General features: G+C 26.2%; 1 protein-coding gene and 1 long non-coding RNA gene across 3 annotated transcripts; both read left to right on the plus strand.

Annotated features, from left to right (window-relative positions):
• Positions 1–24,243, plus strand: LOC135925130 (alpha-aminoadipic semialdehyde dehydrogenase-like). 2 transcript variants are annotated; one of them, XM_065460324.1, is made up of 13 exons: positions 1–138; positions 195–321; positions 362–415; positions 459–519; positions 571–651; positions 694–817; positions 9,988–10,243; positions 11,135–11,274; positions 14,881–15,197; positions 15,341–15,460; positions 15,610–15,707; positions 23,093–23,166; positions 23,839–24,242. In XM_065460324.1, the coding sequence occupies exons 2-13, from the start codon at positions 284–286 to the stop codon at positions 23,967–23,969; spliced, it is 1,494 nt and encodes a 497-aa protein (XP_065316396.1). In that variant the 5' UTR covers positions 1–138; positions 195–283; the 3' UTR covers positions 23,970–24,242. The 2 variants fall into 2 exon arrangements, with proteins under 2 accessions (XP_065316396.1, XP_065316395.1); XM_065460323.1 differs by lacking the exon at positions 1–138 and having other exon boundaries at positions 145–321; positions 459–524; positions 23,839–24,243.
• Positions 7,272–9,047, plus strand: LOC135923507 (uncharacterized). The gene is made up of 4 exons (XR_010571235.1): positions 7,272–7,394; positions 7,438–7,807; positions 7,857–7,956; positions 8,918–9,047. It is a non-coding gene; the product is annotated as an uncharacterized LOC135923507 (long non-coding RNA).
• Positions 24,244–24,578: the final 335 nt, after the last annotated feature.

The raw sequence follows: 24,578 nt of genomic DNA on the forward strand, positions 1-24,578 counted from the left end.
TTGTTAATATATGAAAAACATGAAAAAAATAGTGCACGCTTACCGTGCATTATCATTACCCAGTTTATTTAATTTTTACCTACCTACGCGGGTCAGAAACGCTTCATTCATACGCAAATTCGTGGCGAATTATACAAAGTTACGTCTTACTCTTACGTGATTTAACAGCTGATGAAAATTATTTTTAAATATAGAAAACATTTTCAAAGATATTTTTCTTCAATGCTTATAAATGATCCTAAATATAGCTGGCTAAGTGATTTAGATATAAAGGAGGAAAATTATGGCGGATTTAGTGGTAAATGGCTTGCTCATGGTCAGGTATATATGTTATATTATAATATATATTTATATGGTACAGAAAGTCATATCTTTTTGTCCATTCAATGGCAAACCAATTGCGAGTACTATTGAAGTAAAGTTTAAATTTATATATGGAATAATAATTATTTTGAAAGACCACAATTGATGATTATAATCAAATTGTTGATTCATGTTATAATGCTGGAAAAATATGGAGTAAGGTTTAATTATATTTACGGAATTATTTTCAATTGTTATATCTTAAAGTTACCAGCTCCAATTCGTGGTGATATAATTAGACAAATAGGTAATGCCTTACGTTTAAAAAAAGATTACTTAGGAAATCTTGTAAATTTTTAAAGAAAAGTTTGGTATAATATACTTAATTAGATAACCTTAGAAATGGGAAAAATAAAAACTGAAAGTTTAGGTGAGGTTCAAGAATTTATTGATATTTGTGATTATGCAGTTGGCCTTAGCCGCATGCTCAATGGAAAAATAATTCCATCAGAAAGTAATATAATATATTTTTATATATTATATTTTTATATATTATAACTTTATATACATATATATCTTCTTATTTATTATTTTAACATAACTAATAAATTTAATCATTTTTTATTGATTAAATTTTAAAAAATAAAAAATAATCAGCTGATTATTTATAAGGTTTACCATTTTTTCAACTTTATAGGAAAGAATTTTTAACTTAACTGTTGTATTTCCATTATGAAAAGATGTATAATTAATTTTTTATTTAAATCTTATAATTTAATTCGCTTTTATAAAAAAATATTTGATATATAAATATATATACAAAAATCAGCCTTTACAATCTCAAGGGGCTCAAAAAATTTTTTTAAAATTATTTTCAAAATTACTTTTCTTTTTTTAAGCTAACATTATCCAAAATTACCTTTTTTTTAATGGTATAAAAAAAATTCAAAATTTTGAGGGGGATCTTCTTTTTCAGGAAGCTTGAGCCCCTGTATTCCCTCCCCCCCCCTCACTTAGTGCCCATACTGACAAAAATATATAATATAATAAGTAAATGGAAAATTATAGGGAAAAGGTATTACATAGCAGGTAAAACTCCCATTGCAAATTTCAATTAGAACATCTGCTTCAATTGATACAATTTTACTTCATAAAAAATTTTATTTACTAACAATTAGATTTCCTGACATATATGCCATAAGAGCAAGCAATATATTTTCTCATGAGATAATATTGGTATATTTTTTTTATCATTCACTGAAGTTAATTTTAAAGGTTTTCCACTTATTCATATTAAAAAGAAATATTAGCAATTTATTTCTAAATTGAAACCGTTTAAATAAAAAAAATTATGATAAATTATTTTTATGGTGAATACTAAATATAATAAAATTAATTTAAAAAAGGAACAATAAAAAATTTTTAAAACAAACTAAAAAAAATTTTTGTAAAGAAAGATTAAAAAAAACTTCAAAATAAAAACTTTTATTATCTCTTAGGTCTGCCAGCATTGAACTGTGAATCAAGATCAGGTTAGATTTGCATATAGCTATGGATATTTGTTGCTTAAGATAAAAGCAACTGGGATCTCCCATTTTTGATGGACTTTACTATAACAAATTGATATTTAATATTGAAACAAAAATAATTTGGAATATATAATATAATTTACCAACAATTTTTATAAAAGGAAATTTTAAAATCAATAAATAATATAATATTATTCTACATTCCTTAATGTTACGATCTACAATTTAAAATTTTTTCAAAAATGTTTTTGATGATGAAATTAGTTCTCTGTCTTTTGCCACCTGCTGAGTTGAGCCGTAATTACTTAATTAAGAATCTTATTTAATTTATTAATTTTTGTATTTCGGATACAGGGTTGTCAGGTCTTCCCCCATCAGCGGGTTACTCCCACAATTTTTTTTAGTCAACACGTTCCATACGCAATATTAAATCTCTCCTGCAATTTCAAAATTTCTCCCACATTAAAATTTTCAGCATTTTAGCGTTTTTAATTGATAAAATAATATTTTTAAGAAACAGTCGGAAAATAAAGATCGTTTGTTTTTGTATAAAATTAAATTGCAGAGATGTAGAAATTTAAACATAAGAATAAAATATTCCTATTTAGAAAAATATTATAAAACAATTGATTTTGTTAGATACGGATAAAGTAAAAATTATAGTAAATGGGGGAAGCCAGAATGGCAATTTCATTAAATTTCTCCCTCTAAAACAAATTTTGGATAAATTTATTTTACAATTTGAAAACTTCGACCTGGCAACTATAGTCGGATGCTCTTCTTCGAATTTGCAGTGGGGACGATGGTAATCATTCATCGACTGCAGTTTACACAAATTGCAAGTGAAAGGAAATACAGTTGGACATTCTAAGTTTTAGTCTAAAACTATGCGCAATTCATCTGCACTTAGGTGAAATCTTAAATTCATGCTAGTTTCTAATTGTTTTGATTATCATCCTTTTTTTTTCGGCATATAGATTTTTTATGTTAATATATATCAGTGACGAAACGTGAAGTTTACTACTAAAGAAATTTATTTTTATTTTCAAAACCATACAAAATATTAAGATTTATAAATGAGCAGAATACTTTTTTGTTTTTGAGTAAAATTCTTAAGAACTAAAATGGTTAGATTTTGAACTTTTTAATAATTTTTTTTCATTGAGATATATTTAATAATCGATAAAATATTCTTTAAAATCCCAAGTCTGAAGTTGCGATTGTTAAAGCCATGAAAAATTTTGATTTCTTTTTCAAGTTTTGTAAAGTTGGTGTTGGTCCTTTTTCAAATCAATTTCTTCATAGTTTATATCAAAATTTTTTAAGCTAAACAATTAAAATTGTTTTACCTAACGCTTATTTTTTAAACGTTAACTTACACAAAACATTCGCTTGATTTTCTCCTTTTTATTAAAAAAATTTCGAATGAAAGTCAAGTTTTGATTGATTTAAATATAATTCATTATAGAAATAATGTGTTTTCAATCTTTGTTATTTTAAATCTTTTTCATTAAAATTAAATAAATCCTTGGGTATAATAATAATCGGTAAGTGACTACTTTATAAAAATAGAAATTGACAGACGCTAGTCACTTATCTGTTAAATTTAATGATCTAGTCAATAATGGCATGGATCTTTTATTGATAATAAAGAAATATCAGACTTGTTAATCGATCCTTTTAAAAAGAACGAATCCCATCACGATCATTTCAAAAAAGAGGATCGAAATCCAGGATCGACCTTTTTTTTAAAAAAGGATCGCGATCATGATCCTCTTCTTATTTAAATTTCTGAAGGAAATTTTAGATCGATGTAAAATTAACTAATATAAAAATAAATTAAGTATGGTATAAATTTAGTGTAATTGAATAATATAATATAATTATAACAATGAGAATATATTTATTTATAATTAAAATTAGCCTTTAATAATAAAAATTTTTCAAAGTTATTATCATTTAATCATCAAAGTCTTTCATTAAGCACATGTATAGCTTTACCAAACAAGCGCTCCTAGAGCGCTTGATGGCAAAGGTATTATATTCAATAAATATATTTTTAAAATTAACATAAATATTAAAAATATTCATTGAATCATCATTTGAATAAAAAAATTTATTAAGGGAACTAGCATTTTGTGAAGAATTTTTCCCAAAAAAGTATCTATTTCATCCATACATTCATTTGAAGCATCTATATGTGGTTGATCCTGCATATTTTCCAAATGGGCAATTAACTTTTCTTTTACCAACAGATTTTGTGCCAAATTAATATAAGGCCTTTTAGCTTAATTTTTGGGCGAATTATTGCTGCCAATATGTTATCATACAGTGAAAGAAATCTATATTAAGAAATGATAATTAATTTATAATACATCAATAGATGATGTATTCTTCTAAATCTATAATGGAGGACATTATTAAAACTAGGAAATATAAAATATGGTGGAATGGAAGTTGATAAAATATGATGTTGATAGATATTTTTTTAAAAATTAATATTTTTATTTATTGCTTTTTAAGTAAAAAATTAATTTTCAAAAGGATCGGGATCGAATATTCAAAAAAATGATCTCGATCACGATCCTTAATTTAAGTCAGGAATAAATCCGGGATGACAAATTTAGGATAGAATCCAGGATCGGCGATCTTTTGATTCTATCCTTTAACAACTCTGAGTAATATTTACTGACTGTTAAAATCCTTTGATCTAAAATTTATGCAAATTTAAAGACTAAATACAGCTCAGTTTTTTTTAAAATAATGGGAGAACTTTTATATCTTCAGATATTATATTAGCATGGAAAATGATTGAAGATGTCAAGTCTTCCAGGATTATTTTAATAAATCATTATTAATTATTATTAACTAAAACCAAAATTACCATTAAAAAATTATTTACTCGGTAAATATTAAAAAGAAAATAATGTATACACTTCTAGTATCTTCCTGTATATGTGGTTTACCCTTCAAAAACTGGATATTCCATTATAAAAGAGAAATTTAATTTTTTTAAAAATATAAACGTGAAAAAAGCAAAAAATAAAAAAATGTCACGTTAGATAATCAATATTTATATTTGGGGTAAAAATATTTCCGGGGAAATTTTAAGAGTTTCCAACTTATTTAGAGTAGCATTATCGGGCCTTTTACGATCAATGATAGAAAGGTGGGGAAGGGGGGGGTCAATTTTGAAAGAATGACATTCACTCTTTTAATTGAGCCAGACTAATTGCGACCCAGGATATCGAATTCCGAACTGCAAGATGAAACGCAGGCCGATGAGGACTTTAAATTCTCTGTTAGAACGCAAGAGCATGCGAACTACTGCATTTTATAAGTTTGAGAAGTTCTTAATAGTTATAGATCAGCTGCATCTGTGGATGAGGTCAAATGGTTATTTTTTTATGATAAGGCTGAATAGAAAAGCTTCGGGGAAGTACAAAATCATTTTAATTATTAAATTTAGCAATCAATTAGAATCTATGCGAAATATTGTAAAATGAGGATGATAAAAAAAAATATTTAAAGAAAAAAACTGATAATTATTTATAAACAAACAGTAAAAGAAAATGATTTTTAAATCAAATTGATTTAACCATGCCAATCCAGTTACAATATTTTTATCCGCAAATAAAACTGCTGCAACTAGGCTATCATTTTTTATTTATTTTTTGGCTTTTTTTAAAAAAAGGCCTCATGGCCATCGAATATCCCACTTTTTTGAGTGTATCTTTTTAATTCTTCTTAGTTTTTGTTATTTAACTTGAATAACCCTCGCACACTTTTAATAATAAAAATTATCTATTTAGAAAGTTTAAGTTTAAATAATATTCATCAGCTATCTTTTATAATGAATCAAACTTGATAATATTCATCAGGTATTTTAATAATTCTTATAAAATGTTTTATTTATATTTTCAATTTAGTTCAAAATAATTTAGTCAGGCTAAAATAATATTTATTAGCTACCTTTTATATTGAGATCAAACTTCTATAACAGATACTTTTACATCGCCCTTTACCGATGACCATATTACCTTCCTCCCCTCCCAATAGCTCCTTATGAATAAAAGGAATAAATTAGAATTAGCAATAAAATAGAATTAGTAATAAAATCCACGAGATGTGTCTGTTCTATACAGGTATTTTAATAATTAGCATAAATTTAATACTCTATTTATACCTTCAATTTAGTTCAAAAAATTCAATTTTATAATTCAGTTGCTTGTAAAACCTCCTAAGTTACTGATGATTTTACCCTCTCGCATTGAAATAATTTACATCCATAATTGAAATACAAACTTCCATTGGAAGTTGTTTTTAAATAATTGATATAAGATAGTTATATCCATTGTCAATGCCTCATAAAATAAAGAAATTGCCTTACTTCAAAGATAATTTTTTTGTTTTTTGCTAATTATTCAAAATTAAAAATCAGATTTTAGCTAGTGCTATAAACGTTACTTCAAAAAAACTCGTCACGTTTGAATAAGGATCACCTTACCGTTGCTCATGAAAAAGTAACGCATTATTCGCTAAATGATCTTCTGAAGAAATAAAATTATTGACATATCTTCTTTATAAAAGAAATGATAATATAAAAATCATACCTTGATTCAGGCACGTACGCATCTGCACCCCCCCCCCCCAAGCCAGAAGATTTAGATGGCAGCCTAATCTTTTTAAAAAAATATACTGTTTTATGATTATTAATTATATTTTATAATAATCATTCTAACTTCTTATCGCATATATATTCCAATTTGCATTAATTTATGATTTTCACAGCAGAAATAAATATGCTACTAATTTTTTTTATGAATTAATATCGATTTCAAATTTTCCTTGACGTTATATTTATCTACCATTTTAAAATTTCCCATCAAATCATTTGAAATTTTTCACTTCAAAACTAAAGTAAAAATTTAAAAAAAATGGCAATGATTTAATTGGGACTATGAGAATACCTGAAAGCATTATATTGGAACTTAAGGAAATTAGGGTAGATGTAGCAGTTGTTAAAGTAGCGCGTTAACTTTTTTGGTAGCTATAGCTAATAGCGGCTACTTTTTTTGTAATTATTTAATTTTTTATCGCGCTACTTTTTTTGAAAGTAGCTAAGTAGCCACTACTTCGCTACTTTTAAAAAATATTATGAAGGTAAGTATAAACATGAAAATTTAAATATAATATCATAATTAATTATAATTTTTATTATTTATTATTTAATTTTGATAAAATATAATTTCAATATTGTAATTTATATTTTCATTTGTATTATAAACCTAAATCACGTGTTAATAATTTAAAATGTCATCGCCTATGGATATCCAAATCGTTGAAAGTGATTCAGATAATGATATTATTGACATGGAAGATACCAAGGGAAGAAAATGTTCTTAATAGCTATAATACAAATTTCTCATTCCCTAGATTTGAATTTTTTTTAAAATAAATATATAACCAAAACTGGTTTCAAATTTATTTGTTTAAAATGTAAAAAAAAATATTTCCCCAAATCAATCCAGTAACTATAACCTCAAGAAACACCTAATAAAGGTAAATTGTAATTTTTACATTCTAATAATATTTATTTTATAAGACTGTTCATGGTTTTAAGGAAATGGAGAAACATCTAAATAATTTTGGTATAGGCCACTCTACATCCAAAAAAACTAATTCAATTCAAACCAAATTAATTAATAATGCAAATGACAATATTTCTCAGAAATTGGCTGATAAAGTTATTGTTGATTTTATAATTTATACAGTTCAACCAATGTCCTTAGTTGATAATCCATCATTTACCATGATGATTAAAACTCTATCCCCCTGGTATAACAATTTAATGGCGCCAGACACTAATGAATAAAATAACATAACTTTAAAATGATGAAAGATGATCTAATAGTAGAGTTATCAGAGATATCATATATATGTACCACGGGAGATAGTTGAACACATAACAGAAGGTAAAAACTTATTTATATTTATAAATTGATCTGATTAAATATTTTTGAGCTTATTTGGGAATCACAGGCCATTGACTAGACTCTACAACCTTAAAAAGAAGATCTGTGGCATTAGCCCTCAAATGATAATAGGATGCCAGACATACGATGTACTTGCAAATAAAATTATTGATAATCTATCTTATATTAAAAATATGTGTATAAGATTAAATACGCCCTTACCCTCAAGTGCTAGTGTCGAGAGATTATTTAGGCAAAACTTATACTTTTTGATCGTCGCTCTAGACTTGGGAATGATAATATTGATATGATTTTATTATTAAAATGCAACAAATTACCATAAATATTTATTTTTATTAATAAATTTTTTTATAATCAAAACTAACTATATTTTAATATTTATAAATGTTGATTTTTATATTTACTATACCATAACATTATAAGCAAAAAATAAAAAATTTGTTTGTAAATTTTTTTTATAAAAAGTAATAGCGAGCTACTTTTTTTGACAAATGGCGATAGCGGTAGCGCGCTACTTTTAAAAGTAGCGTTTAACAACTCTGAGATGTAGATGACGAATTTCATAAAGTATATATCATTGTTAAGTTAAAAGCAGAGCATTTAGAATTTAATATTTGTTTACCTCGAATCGCATATTAATATAGGGCCTGTCACAAAATATTTTAAAATAAATTATCTTTACCCCCCTCTTGGATACTTTTATAACTTAAATGGATATTCTCGATTAATCAAGCAGTACTTTCAAATCTGCAAATATTATTACCGCTAAATTCTTCCGAATGTATTTTAGATCGAAAATTTAATATTTAACAAGCCTAGACTTGGCTAATACATGCATAGACTGTGCCATCTATGAGCAAAATTTCCATTTCCCTATCATCTATTAATATTTATTTTAAATTTACTTAAAAAATTTTTTAAAAAAATACCTGAAAAATGCCTCTAAAATCGCTTTGAAAAAGTGTTTTGCTTAGAAACGGCCTTACATTTTTTATAAAATTTAAAAAATATATATCATATAATTAAATAATTTCCATATTTTTAAAAATTAACTTACTACGTTACAACGAATGGCATTCTTTCCTCAAGCGAATAACGCCGTTACTTTCAGAACTCTATTTTACCTTATGAAAATTAAAAACCAAATCAAAATTAGCAAAAAACGCATTCCCCTGAAAATTTTAATTTCATTCCTTTCATGACACTGCTCAGCTACGCCTATCGGACTGACGACACCTAACTTCGGTTTCGTCACCTATCAAGCTGTCATTGGATACCGGGAGGACAACATCTACCGGGCTGGCAATATCTTCCGGGCTAGTGACACCTCTCAAGCAGATCACGTCGTATAGGCTGACGTGGTCTACCTGTATTGACGACTCCTACCAGGTTGATAACGTCTTTGACGACTCTAGTTAAATGTCTTGTCACCTAGAATATAATTTGATTGTTTGAAGGCGAGGGGAGAAAATCGGGCTGGGTATGAATATCCTACTATTTCGTAAAACATAGGTATCATTATTTTTTCCTAAAAATAGATTGACTGATAAAATAGCGAGTCGACCCGAAATCCTAATCGGTCCTAAACTGTTTAATAAATTTTGTGCCAGACTCGGGACTAATATTTAAAAACAAAAATGGGTCAGACTCGGGCATAAATAAAATCTGAAAAATAAAATAAGAAAATACTTTATAAAAATGCATTTAATATATATTTTTGAATCAAAAATCACAGGCTGAACTCAGCCTAAATATAAATAAAAAATTCGTGCAGGGCTTGGGCCTAAAAAAAATTAAAATATTTGGGCTTACAGGATTCTATAAATAAAAACAAATCATTTCTAAATATAACAAATGACAATTTTCATATTTTTGCTTTTCAATTTTGTTCCAGTTCCCTAATTTATACATAACTTTATTTTTAAATTGAAAAGGAGCTATTTATAAGGTTTGAGGAATGACTTTATTCTATTTTTTGTATAAATTTTTATAATATACTATATACATTTATATTATGCATTAGTACAGGCCTGGCAAAAAGATTTTATTGCAAAATATTTTATTTTTACAGGCCGAATTTTTTCTAAAAATACTATAAGCCTCATCGACTTTTAATATACATCCCTTAAATATATATATATTTAAAAATTATCACAAAGGACCCAATCATACAATACTAGAAACATGGAACCCACTGGGTTGTATTGGAATAATATCGGCCTTCAATTTTCCTATGGCAGTATATGGTTGGAATGCCGCTATAGCCTTAGTCTGTGGTAACTCGATGGTTTGGAAAGGATCCCCAACTACTAATTTAGTGTCGATAGCCACCATAAAGATTATATCTAAGATTCTCGAAAAAAATAATCTTCCTCCTCAAATTTGTGGTTTGGTCTCTGGAGGAGCCGATATAGGGTGAGTTGTTGCAGTTATAGTCATCAGAGCTGTTACAGTATCTAGATGTGGAATCTGTATCTTGATATATACTTTTATAAAAATATCTATATCTAGTTACTATTTTAGAGGTATCTGTATCTATTTTTAGATATATTTAGATATTATATTTTACGTTTTTTGTATTAGCAATAATATTTGAATTAAAATCATTAATAGTTTGTCCGAGTTTATTTCACAAAAACAATCCAGACAAATTTTATTTTACGCACGGTAAATTATATATTGTAATTTATTTATATTAATTTAAAAAATATATATCATAATTTTTAGATCAAGATTACTAGACAATCTCTGAAAAGAAATCAATTAACTTTATATTAGATTTTTTGTGTACCCCTTAGATATAAATTAAATATTGATACAAAGTTGACAATCATCAAATTTTGAAATTTTTTTTTTAAAATGAGTGTCGGGATTTTAATATATGTAATGATTACAATGTCAGATAAACGGGGATGTCTTAATGGTAAAAATTCTGAGAATGCTTTATTATTAAAGCCTAATAATTATTTATAATAATTTAATTATATATTTTGTATATGAATTATTAAAATCTTGTATGTAGATGTGATATCAGCTCAATAATTTTTTTAATTCACTTCGAAATTTGAATTTTAACAATAGAATCCTAAATAAAGCATTATGCAAATTTGTATTTGTATCTAGACGCATTTTTAAAAATATGTCTGTATCTAGATACGTTTTTAGGCGATGTATCTGTATCTAGATCTATTTTTAGACGATTTATCTATATATTTAGATCTTTTTGAAGAATATTTAAACAATGAATCATTAAATAAAGTCATAAATGTAATTTCCCTATAATAAAATACCTGATTTTTTTTAAAGTTATGCTATAGCCCAAGATGAAAAATTGTCACTCGTTTCCTTCACTGGCAGTACAAACAGTGGCAAGAAGGTAGGCTTAGCTGTTCAAGAAAGATTTGGAAAAACGATCTTAGAATTAGGCGGGAATAATGCCATAATAGGTATTTTAATTTCGTTATTTATATTTTTTATTACAATCTCATTATAAATATTAAGAGTGTTAGAGACAGTCTCGACTTTTTTCCTTCATGTTGCGTTTAAAAGGTATTCTATATTTTTTGTATAAGCATTCTATAATGGTTTTGTGCGTTCAGATTATGTAAATAAACTTATATGTACTATAATTATAATATTATAAAGCGCAATGAAATTTTTACTATTGGCATTAGATTATCTAAAAATCATAAAACTATTAATAGACATTTACATATGTCAAAAATTAGAGCAGGTGCTTAAGCAGGAAGTATCTGAAGTGGGACAAATCGTAGTCATTATTAAACATCTAAATTTTTATATTTATTAGGGCTAGGCACTATAAAAAATTGACAATTTCTAATATACCATAGCCTGTAAAATTATCAAATATTATAATTTATAAATATAAATTTACTCACAAAAATTATGTTGTAAAATATTAAATGTATATAACCGACTTAAACCCGAGGTGAAGATAGGTTTTGGCGGAAAACTCGATTTTGCCATTTTTGTAATCGGTTAAAACGGCGAAAAATGGTACTAGCTGAGTTTATTTTATACAATGATATGAATTTTTTGATAATTTAATATGTAAATGTCGTATTGGGATATGAAATTCACATAGATTCGGAATCTCTTTTTTAAATCATTTATTCAGGGGGATTTTGAAATTTAAACTATCGGATTTGATCGTAATATGTTGACATGTGGAGATACACTAAGGTTGGCCAAAAAAGGAATTTAACCATCGATATTTTTGATAAAATTTTTTATATAAAAATATTTAATTGTAGTAATAATTATTACTTATTAGATAAAAAAAATTTACTTAATTTATTTTGATTTTAATTCCTTCAATTTTTGACACAATATATAAAATAGTTGTTAATTGTATACTTTTAATCTTAATGTAGTGAGAAATTATTTATTATTCTAATGATAAAAACTACTATTAAACCTAACATTTTTGTAATTTTTTATACGTTGTTAATGTAGTACTATTTGTTTTTCTTTACCATAAAAAATAATTCATTTCTATTAAAAAATCATCTTAATAATTAGTGATACAAAATCGCTTCATCGATTTTTAAAAATAGCTAACTCAATATTTTAACCAGTATTGCCTAATCGAGATTTAAATAGATGTCTAAACTTTTGTGCCATCTATTAGCAGTCTTCAAAATTGCATGATAAAATACTGAGTTAGACGTTTTTATAAATTGGCTCAAATCGAGCGATTTTGAATCACTATTAAAAATAATAGATTAACAATCATAATCATTGGTATTTGAATTTAATGTTTAAAAGAAAACTAATTTTTTTTAAACAAGTTTAGTACATTCCAAAAGATGAAAATATTCTCTCTACTGACTTTTGAATGTTTTACTATGATTCTATCCTAAATTAAATGATCCTGCTATCCATCATTCAATTTTTTAACTTTATTATTTATTATTTCACCTGAAAACATAATTTTATTAAACGGATCCTTTGTAGCTTGGATTTACCATGATAGATAAGAGATTATTGTTATGATATAAAATTAGCCAGGTTTCACCAATTCGATCTCATTGTTTGTTGTTAAATTTGAATTGGGGTTAGAAAATAGGATAAGAAATGTGTCGGTGAAAGTATTATAATAATTTCGATTTTCACGATGGTGGATTACAAAAACAACCATATAATAATTAAAATAAACTAATCTAGATATAATTACATCTTTTTTAAAATTTTCTCAAATAACAAAACATTTTAAAAATCATAAGATTGCTTACTTGATTTGTGTAAATATAAAATAGGAATACTTCAAAAGTTCTCGGGGAAATTGTCTGTAATTCACAATGTTGGTAATTTATACATGCCAAAATTAATCCCCTATCAAATTCATTTTAAATTTAAAAATTTCCATCAGTAATTTTTTTAAAATTGAGAGATTCTGAATCCCCATTAGTTTCATATCTCAATAACGATATATAAAAATTTATAAGAATTATCGATTATAAAATATGGTCCAATATTATAAAAATTTACACAGTGAAAATATAGATAAATACATAAATTTATTCTTTAGAAATATTTCGATATAGAATGCATCTTCTTTGTGATTCTAATTTTTCACTGATCTCATCAGTATTTGGTGTCAAATTCCTACGTATATATTTAGAAAACCTAACGTGCAAGTGCATCGACAAAACTATCAGCGGTTGATGAGGGTTTTAAAAATGAAATCGACGGCAGGAGGCGCGTCGCCTTTTAGCCTTTTTTCTTGGATGACGGGGGTACACCAATATAAAATTTGTTGCTAATTAAATTTAAAAATAAGCTAAATAAGACAAAATTATAAATTCAAAATTGTAATTTATAGTTTAATAATAATTTTACCCAAATTTTCCAAATAAAGATGATCCTGAGTTAAGGTCAATCCAACTAGAAAAAATAATCTTTATTAGGTATGCTAGTTGCTGTTGGAACACGGAATTTTTTTTGGTATTGGAATTTCGATCCTCTTTTCTTTTCAATAATTTAAAACAATCCTTTAATAGCATTTTGAAAAAAATATGGCATTCTCGTTTTAAGTCACTTAGTGGAATATTTGGACTTGTTATACAATGTTTTTTCCAGTCTTATCAAATCATATGAGATTTTTAATAATAAATTCCGACGATATGCAATTTTTCTTTATCTTATATTTTGACTTTAATTTTCGAAATCTTGGATCTAAACAACTAGACAGAGGCGGCGATTTATAAAAATGTCTATGGGGACTGAATTTTTTTTGAAGATACATTCAAAACTTAAAAAAAACTTAAACAAATGTTAAATAATTGTAAAAAAAACTTATAATTTTAATTTTATAAAATTCTCATTTTTTATTTTACTTAATAAGTGACTTGATAATATAAAATATATTTTTTTTGTGAATGATATGATATAATGAATGTTAATATTTTTAAAGGTAAAATGTTCTTATTTGATATTTTATAAAAATATTCACTATTACATTTAAATCAAGTTCTAAAGGTGACATACATTTATATGCCCCATTAACAAAACTAGAGTTTGGTTTAAAGCAGGAGTGTGTATCGCCATTTTTCTTTAACCACTTTTTAAATAGCATAATATAAACCATAAAGATAGGGGAAGAAAGAGATAGAATCACTGGGGATACTAATAATTGGCCTTCGCTGATGATTTATACCTTATTTTTGAATCGATCGAGAATCCACAGAATCTAGCTAACAAGGTTCATATAGAAAGGAAGCTTGGACTAGATATTAAATACTGAAAAAACTAAGATAATAGTTATTTAAGTTTCGCTTTAAAAGTATAATGCTAAATTTTATAATTCAATTCGTTTACAAATAAAATTTTTATATCATTGCTTGATTTCATCAAAAACACATAAAGTTAGGGTTAAGATTATATTTAAAAAAAGTGGGCCATAAATGTTGCCATGAATAATTTTAAAAGGGGCTATTTACCGACTTATCCCAATGGCATGATTTTAACAAATATAAATAATTTTTCATAAATCCCATATCTCTTGGTAACAAACTATTTGTAATAAACAGTATTAGAAGATGCGGATCTTGAACTAGCTGTTCCCTCCATTTTATTTGCAGGCGTTGGAACTTCAGGCCAGAGATGTACCACAGTTAGAAGATTATTCATCCATTCCGATGTTTATGACCAAACATTAAAAAGACTCGTATCAGCTTATACTCAAATTTCAAAGAGAGTTGGTCGAAGTGCTGAAGATTATCTCGATGTTTCAATCGGCGCTAACGTTTTGTACAGTCCATTGCATTGCGAAAAGTCAGTCCAATTATACGAGCAAGCGATTGAGGCCATTAAACAAGCCGGAGGTCATGTGGAGTATGGTGGTCGAGTAAATAATAAACTTTAAAATTAGGCTCATATAACATGTAATCCTTTTCTTATTTGTTACCTTAAAACTTGGCTATGCGATTTTTCATTAAATATTTATATTTTTAATTACCATTAATAATATTTACTAATGTGAAACTAAAGGTTATGAAAGAATTGCCGGGGTTTTTCGTCGAACCTACAATTATCTCGGGACTAAACCCGGATTGTGAATTAGTGCAGAAAGAAACATTTGTACCCATTCTTTACGTCATCAAAATAAATGTATATACCAAATATTTTCCTTCATTTAAACTATCTGTAGTTTTTACTTTTGTTATGGATATAGGAAGGAAGGATGGAAAAGAAATAATATATAGAGAAAGAAATATATAACTTTTAATCCCCTATTTTAAATTATTTCACAAAAACAGAATTTAGCGGAAGGAATTATTTATAACAACAAAGTAAAGCAAGGGTTATCTAGCAGCCTCTTTACTAAAAACCTTAAAAATCTGTTCCAATGGATCGGGTAATCCATTATATTATAATATTTTAAAACTTTGTTAATAAAATACCTTATATGCAATATAATAAAATAAAAATTAGCATGATATATTTTTTTGAATTTCAAGCTAATATTTTGATCTTGATTTATACTATTTGAAAATAAATATTTCTTTGCATTTTAAGGGCTGTCTAACTAAAATAATATAGTAAATTCACAAAAAATTAGTCTTTTATGATATGATCCAATTACAAATATACAGTATAAAAATGTCTAAGGGGATCGAATTTTTTAGATATCCTCAAAACTTGGAAAAAATTAAATTTTAATTAATTATTAAAAAAATAGCAAAAAAGCTTTGTAATTTTAATTTTGTATAAAATTTTATTTTTTATTTCCCTTAGAGTTTTTTATAATATAAAATAATTAAATTATATTTTGTGAATGATAAAATATAATAAATTTATATTATTTAAGGTAAAATGTGTTTCTTCTTATTTCCTTTCTATTTATAAAAATTTCATTATCACATTATACCAAGTTTTTTTTGCTTATTTATCCACAATTAAAATTGCGGTATGATTTGGTGATTCCTGTTTCATCGTAGAAAGTTGATAAGATTTAATACGGGTTATTCCTGAAAACGATCGTTCTGCAGAACAAACACTTACGGGAATTATTTATAACATTTAATAAATTTACTTTGAAAAAATCGAAATAATATTTTTACCTAGTTCTTTTAATATGGTTATGACGAAAATTTTTCTAACTTTAAATAGTCCAAAAGCAAATCTTTATTAAGAATTAGACTATTCATTTCAAAATCATCTTCATAAAATACTGAAACATGATTTCATCAAGTTTTTGGCGCAAATTACTAATTAAATGATCCATTACTGGTTAGTTTTAACGATTTTTATACTTGCAATTGTGTGATTTAAAGCATCATAATAAGTTTGTCTTTAATATTCATTAACTGGGTAGAAATGATGGTACAAATTCGAACCTTCTTCGTTAAAGGTGTTTTTTCTGTCGCTTTATTCATTTGCCTTTAAATTAACTTGACTCCAAAACATATCGAAACTATCATCTTGTCTTATTTCACTTAGAATTTTATAAACGAGGAATTCACAATGTGTTACTATTTTGTTCGAAAGCACCTTTTGCATTTTTTTTATAATTTTGCTATTGTAACTTTGTAAAAATATGATATAACTTATTTAAACTATTTTAATACATTTTAATTCTTTTTGTTATATATAAATAAATATATTTTAGTTTTATGCCTCATGGGATGATTTAAAACATTTTAGTTTTATTTATATTTTATCGTGTTACAATTTACATTTTTATTATTTTATCATTTAACTTCAATCTTGAATAAAAAACATTTTTTAAAATTTTATTTACGTTTAACTTAAAATGATTTATTATTTTTATATTGATTTATTTAAATTTTTTTCTCTTCCTAATGATGCCTCAAATTATGCTTTATCTTTATTATTTATTTCGGAAATCAAATTTTAAACCTTATATTTTTTGGCGCCATATCTTTAACGGTCAATAGCTGGAAAACGGTAATAGTACAAATAAAAGTGATATATAAAGAAGATATGTTTTTGAATTAAACAGTCATGTATTAGTGATATATTATTTATGATCCAGTGATATAGTGACATGTTATTATGTGAATTCAGATATATATATTTAAAATATGATTTTGATATTACTGAAATGCGAATAAATTCACAGAAAACATTACTTGATTTACATTCAAATTTATCCACTCAAATCATCACGAATTCTCTCTAAGCAACACTTTTATATTAAATAATTTAAGTAACATTTAGTTTTCCATTTGGTTACCAAGCATCTGTATATTGATTTATGTTCTTTGAAAACTCCCGGAATCGGTATTGTGCTGTGCACAGCTAAATCGAGCCTTAAGTCAAAAATTATATTCTTCTAAAAAATAAAAAATCCACTTGCGTTTCAAGACATGGCTGATTAACAAATAAAACCCAGCTCAGTAGCGTCACTAGAGGGGGCACAGGGGTTCGAGCAATTTGAAGAGCCCCTCAAAGTTTTGGCTTTTTTTTACCACTAAAAAATTAGCTAAAGAAAGGTAATTTTGAAAATAATTAAAAAATCTGATATTGTAAAGACTAGCGACCACAGACCCAGCTCGCATATAGTGCAACGAATTGGGTTTTAACTTATCATAAACATTATTTATTACATAATATAAACCCAATTCTCATATAAAAGCAATTAAATTGGGTTTTAGCCGATCGTTAACATATAAACCCAATTCGCATATAAAAGCAATTAACTGGATTGGGTTTTAGCCGATCGACAACATTATTTATTAAATTTATTTGCTTTAATCGAGGTCGTTTTTAAAAGAATTATATTTATAGAGTTTAATTTTATAAAAATATTTTATCACTATATGCCTGAAGAGAAAAATATAATATAAAAAAAATAATGTTTTATTTGAGATGGTGAGTAAAGTAATCATCTTGTTTTTTAAGAAAAGAAAATTCATAAAAAAAATTAAAAAGTGAGAAAATATCAATTATCACGTGCTTTTGAGAAAAGCCATATATTATTGCTTTAAATTTGGGGAAAAAGTAAACAAAATTTTCCTAATATCGAGGAAAAATTTTGACACTTTTTTTCACCCATTTATTTTATTCCCATTTTATAGTTAGTCTTTATTAAATATTTTTTTGAAATCTATGTAATATAATAATAAATTAAGATTTTTTTATGGGGACTGTGTCAGAGAGGAGAGACAAAGGAACATGGCAATACAAAAATTATATAATATTTAATTTTTTTCTCTTTGTTTCATTTTTAGATAAGATATAATAATTAATTAATTTTTTTATGGGGGACCAGCCAGAGATGAAAAGCGAAGGAGCATAGCAATATATAAATCTATATATATAATCACCGTAATCAAGAAATGAGCCTGAAGAGAAAAAATAATATAAAAAAAATAATGTTTTATTTGAGATGGTGAGTAAAGTAATCATCTTGTTTTTTTAGAAAAGAAAATTCATAAAAAAAATTAAAAAGTGAGAAAATATCAATTATCACGTGCTTTTGAGAAAAGCCATATATTATTGCTTTAAATTTGGGGAAAAAGTAAACAAAATTTTCCTAATATCGAGGAAAAATTTTGACACTTTTTTTCACCCATTTATTTTATTCCCCATTTTATAGTTAGTCTTTATTAAATATTTTTTTTTAAATCTATGTAATATAACAATAAATTAAGATTTTTTTATGCGGACTGTGTCAGAGAGGAGAGACAAAGGAACATGGCAATACAAAAATTATATAATATTTAATTTTTTTCTCTCTGTTTCATTTTTAGATAAGATATAATAATTAATTAATTTTTTATGGGGGACCAGCCAGAGATGAAAAGCGAAGGAGCATAGCAATATACAAATCTATATATATAATCACCGTAATCAAGAAATGAACGTTTTCGTATATCCTTAATGTTAATTTTTATTTTTCTTATCAACTTTCCTATCTTCTTAATGTTAATTTTTATTTTCCCTATCAATTTTACTATCGTCCTAATGTTAAATAAATCGATGGAGACTTATCTCTCTAATGTTAAATTTTTATAAAATTTTTTGTATATAACGGGATTCGAACCCATGACTTAACGTTTTAAAGGCAAACGTTTTTCCCACTCATTAAATTTTGTAATATAATCTTTCTTATATATGTTATTGTTATGCAATTTTATTTTTATTGGCTTATTAATCTTTATTTTTATTGGCTTATTAAGCTCTTATTTTATTGGTTTATAGTTATTTATATTATTTAATTTTAAAATCAACCATTTTTTATTTTAATTAAAAAAATCGTAACAAAATGATTACAACAGGACATACCTGTACATCTTCCAAAGGCCCCAAAATATAGGAGACAGTAATTAAAAAGATGTTTTAATTTTTATAGATTTTATTACAGAATAAATCACCATCAGGTTGGCACAAGATTTAAATCATGTTTGAGCTTACCTCTGGTTATCAGAAAATAATTTTAAAGTCTCATGACCCATACTCAATCTGCATTTCACATGTTGATATTAATAACGAAATGATTACAACAGGACATAATAGTATATCTGCCAAAGGCCCCAGCATGATTAACTAAGCAAATTTTATTTATTTATTTGAGATTCTTAAGATACAGAATATTTAAAAATATAGGTAGATATTGAGTATTGTATGTCATTTCCAGAGTTCAAATATTGTTTGAGATAAAATTTTTATACTGGCATATTTTGGGCTGGTAATATGAGATAAATGTTTATTTTTCAATTGGCTAAATATAATTTAAATTTATTTGTTAAATCTAATTTATAATAAGTACTTAGGATTAGTGAGGAAGGTTAATTTTCTGGCATGGGAAGATATTGATAAATAGGTATTTTCTATTTGCAAAGTTCCCATATTGTGGTTGAGATAAAAAAAATTTTTACTACCATATTTTGCGATAGTGAACGTATATTTTTCATAAAATCTTTATGTAAAGGAGTTAATGTTTTACAGCGGCTTTTGATCAGGTTATCCTGGCTATTGCCGATACCTTAATTACTACCAGATTTTTCTATATAGATGCTCCTGGTGGATCAGGTAAGACGACATATCTTTATAATACTTTACTACACTATCTTAGAGGACAACAAAAAAATGTCATACCCTTTGCTACCACAGGAGTATCCTCCATACTTATAACCTGTGTAGATTGTCCTGGGTTACAACGATTTTAATCTTCCATCTCCTGACCCTATCACTCAATCTAATTTATATGACCCAATAATAGAAGCAGATGTCGCAATGGTAATGTTAGCCAATCTAAATGTTTTACAGCGACATGCATTTGATCAGGTTATCCAGGCTATTAACGATACCTCAATTACTACAAGCTATTTTTATATAGATAATGGAAAAAAGAAATACTTTCAATCTCCTTATTTAATGGAATTTACTTCCAAATTTTAAAAAATTCACTGAATGTTCTCAAAAAATTTTTTCCTGTAATAGTTCATGATTTTTTTATTCCCGTCATTCTTGATGGGTTATCAACTAGTAATATTATAATTTGTTGTAAGTAACGTCGATGAAAGAAAAAGCGTTACTTTTTTGAGGGAAAGGAACCATCTTTTTTTTTTGAATAATGGCAACTGAAAATGTTACTCGTTACTTTAAAGTTTTTCTTAAAAAATATGAAAAAATTTTTTTATTATATTTTTATTTTATAAATAATTTAAGCCGAGTTTTTAATTCAGATCAGTCACCAAAGTTCTTCATTTTTATAATTATTACATTTTTGTTTAATTAAAAATATCGATTATTTGTGTTCCCAAAAAGGAGCCGTAGTTATGTCGTCGGAATTTTTCGAGTTAAATAATTTGTCTGATAAAAACCAATTTCCTAGCCTCTTTTGTGAAATGTCCGATATTGAGGCCTAGGGTTTTAAAAAATTTTTAAGTTTTTGGTACAAAGTGGCGGTTATGGAGATTACTATTAGGGTAAATATAAAATGGGCATTTTGTATTTTAAATTTTCTTTGATTTGGCTTGTTAATAAGTTTATGTTTATGTTGGAAATAATGAGGGCCCTGTCTGTCTTTCGAATCTATGGAGTATTACATTTGAGCTAGGTGATGTCACACTCTAGGCTTAAACCAATGGCGATTCATTTTTCATCTGGTAAGAGATTATCAAGGTACGACTAGGGAGGGCTTATAACCATTCGTGATCACGTAATCTGTCTTTTAATTGGAGAAGTTGGATACTATAATTTCATTCTTGATATGATGATTGGAAGGGTGTGAAAAGGTTTTGTGGATGATTATTGATGGGAAGGAATGTGTGAGACTGTATTGATCTATTTCTTGTATCATCCAATAAATATTCAAAGGAGAATAGGAAGCCTGTGACTATAGAGCTGGATGATAAAAGAGATGATAAAGTTAAATGGAACCAAGTTTAAACTACCCTTAACAGGTAATTGGATGAGTGACCGATAATTTAATATTTAAAATTTTTATAACGAATTTTTAAATTTGTCCTGAATTTTAGTCAGGAAATTCTTGTTTGTTAAGAAGGATGAAGAACGGAATATATGTAAAAATTTTGGAATGTAAAGACATTTGCGATTAAGAATAGACACTGCTGGTAAAAGAGATACGATTATACAGTCTAGATTGTTAATGAAATTAATCTTGAATCATTCAAGGCATGTTAATTTTTATTCTCTAATAATATGATTTATTTTATAAAGAATATATGTCACTAGTAATTATGAAGATGATTTAACTCTGTCCTGGTTCCATTTTAACAAATAAAAAAAATTAAGGGTACTAACTATACACTTTGTAAGTGTAGATTGCACCCTAATTCAAAACTCTCCACAAAATGAAGGTAAAAATTTGATGAGGATCTGAATGAAGATTCCTGTGAAAATGATATAATAAGATTTTTTGAAAATAAAGATTATTTAAATATTTTATGTAAATTCCCTCAATTAATTTTTATTTATTAAATATAATACAACCCTCCCATCCACTGTGACAGTTGAACTTGTGTTTGGCACAGCGAAAGATGTGTTAAGCACTAAGTGCTCTTGTTATTTGGTCAAAATGTTGAAAATCAGTTGTTAAAAATTAAAAAATTATTACAAAAAGAACTTATCTTATAATATATTATTTTTATTTTCTATGAGGAAAAAATAAATAAAAAGAAGATTTATATATAATATTTAGTATTTTTAAGTAACGAGTAATGCTTTACTTTTTTTGAATAGCCAGTAACGCGTTCTTTTTTACACATAGTAACGGTAATACGTTCCTTTTTTCAAACGTAACGAGTAACGCATTTCTTTTTTGAAGTAACATTTATAGTACTAATAATAATTAATTTTTTTTTCTCTTTGTTTCATTTTTGGATGATATATAATAATTCATCCATTTTTTAATAGGTGGTAATAAAAATTTGTCAATGTAGATGAGAGCCCCGCTGTCCCATGAAGTTGGGCGCCTATGCAAATACCCAATCCTGATATCAAACAAAATTCATTTATAAAAATTTTGAAATAGATAGCTATAGAAAAATATAAGAGCCTTAATTGACAATAGAGAAAAAATTGGATATAGATTAAAAATATGAGAGCAGGAAAATTCGTACAAGAAAATTTAACCGCCGGGGGGTAACTTTACCTAAAATTTTAAGGGACCGGGTTTTGCAGATCTCTAATATTGTAAAAAAAAAAATAACATTAAAAAATAACCAATACCATATTATTTTTATTCAGGCATAAAAATACATTATAAAACCAAAAATTTATTATTTTATTCTTTTTTATTGAAAATAGCGAAAACGGTTCAGATTGCGGATTAATAAATGTAAATATTCCTACTAGTGGAGCCGAGATCGGGGGAGCTTTTGGTAAGTCAATTTGTACACATTTAATTTTATTTAAAAATATTTCCCACTGCCCCCCCCCCCAAATCAAAAAATGCAGATGCCAGATATCAAAAGTTTTTCTGGAATAACAATTAAAAAATTTTGTTTTTCTCAAAAATGTATTAATGCTTATGAATTTCATTATCAAGGATATTATTTAGCGTAAAAATTTAACTATAATAATTGATTTAAAATTGAGATACATGAATTCTCACATATTCCAACCGAATTTCCGACATATACACGAGCCCTACAAATTTAATTGCATTTTTTTAGCCTGGTCCGATTTTTTTTAAATTTTGAGGCCTCGCCCGATTTAATAACAAATATAATTTTATATTATGTGGAACATATCCACTTTAAAGTCGAACCTATCTTTGATAAAACGTGAAAATATAATTTAATTTCTTCACCTCTTTTGTTTTAATAGAGCAAATAAATCATACATGTCTCCTGCTAATAAGCTTTCAAAAATTAATATAATATATATTTTGTCAAATATTGATTGCTGCATTTTATTAATTTTAATTATTAATAATAAATAGATGAATTTCTTTAGAATAACCTTTTTTTTTATCGCAGAATTTATTTCGAATATTAGACAATTTATTCTGACTTTTTATTACTTAATATATTCCATTATAATATTAAAAGGTGGTGAGAAGCACACTGGTGGTGGTCGAGAATCTGGAAGCGATTCTTGGCAACAATACATGAGAAAAGGGACGTGTACGATTAACTATGGCAGTGAATTACCATTGGCGCAAGGAATCAAATTTTCATAATCTTTGTTTTTATTCTGTTATATAATCAATATATGTCCCTTTAAAGTCTAGCCTTTTTAAATGAGTATTTTTTTATAAATTCTTTATTTACATGCTCCTTAGATAAAAAAAATAATAACACCAATTGGCAATCACTCTGCGCAAAAATGCAATATAATATTGTTAGGAATAAAAATGCTTAACATTATAATAAATATTGTCAAATTCTATATCCAATTAATTTGTAATGGAAAGGTACAATATAAAACTAAAACGTTTATAATATGGTCAAAATTGTAGGAATGGCGAAAAGTTTAAATATAATAAAATACAAGCTAAAACATATGTTAGACTAATATTTAATTAAATACTATATAATTTATCATATATTTACATTATAATGTCAAATTAAATCATTGAGCGTTCTTAATGGTTATAAAATAACACGCAATTTTATAGAATTCCGATTTTAAAATTAGAGGGCAAAAGTGAGAAGGATTAATGTCCTCGTGTAGAAATAGTTGTAGGAAGTAGAGAAATATCTATGTTGTTGGATACAGGTGCTGCAATATCGATTGTAAGTTATGAAAATTATTGTCAATATTGGCCAGAAGAGAGTATATTGAGGAG

The sequence above is a fragment of the Gordionus sp. m RMFG-2023 genome, chromosome 2, assembly GCF_954871325.1.
Source record: "Gordionus sp. m RMFG-2023 chromosome 2, tfGorSpeb1-WG-v2, whole genome shotgun sequence".
Lineage (NCBI taxonomy): Eukaryota > Metazoa > Nematomorpha > Gordioida > Chordodea > Parachordodidae > Gordionus > Gordionus sp. m RMFG-2023.

Coding starts and splice junctions, on each gene's coding strand:
- LOC135925130 (XM_065460323.1), top strand. CDS start 172: ATGAAAATTATTTTTAAATATAGAAAACATTTTCAAAGATATTTTTCT. Junction 322..361: donor AATGGCTTGCTCATGGTCAG/GTATATATGTTA, acceptor TATATGGTACAG/AAAGTCATATCTTTTTGTCC. Junction 23,167..23,838: donor CGAGATCGGGGGAGCTTTTG/GTAAGTCAATTT, acceptor TAATATTAAAAG/GTGGTGAGAAGCACACTGGT.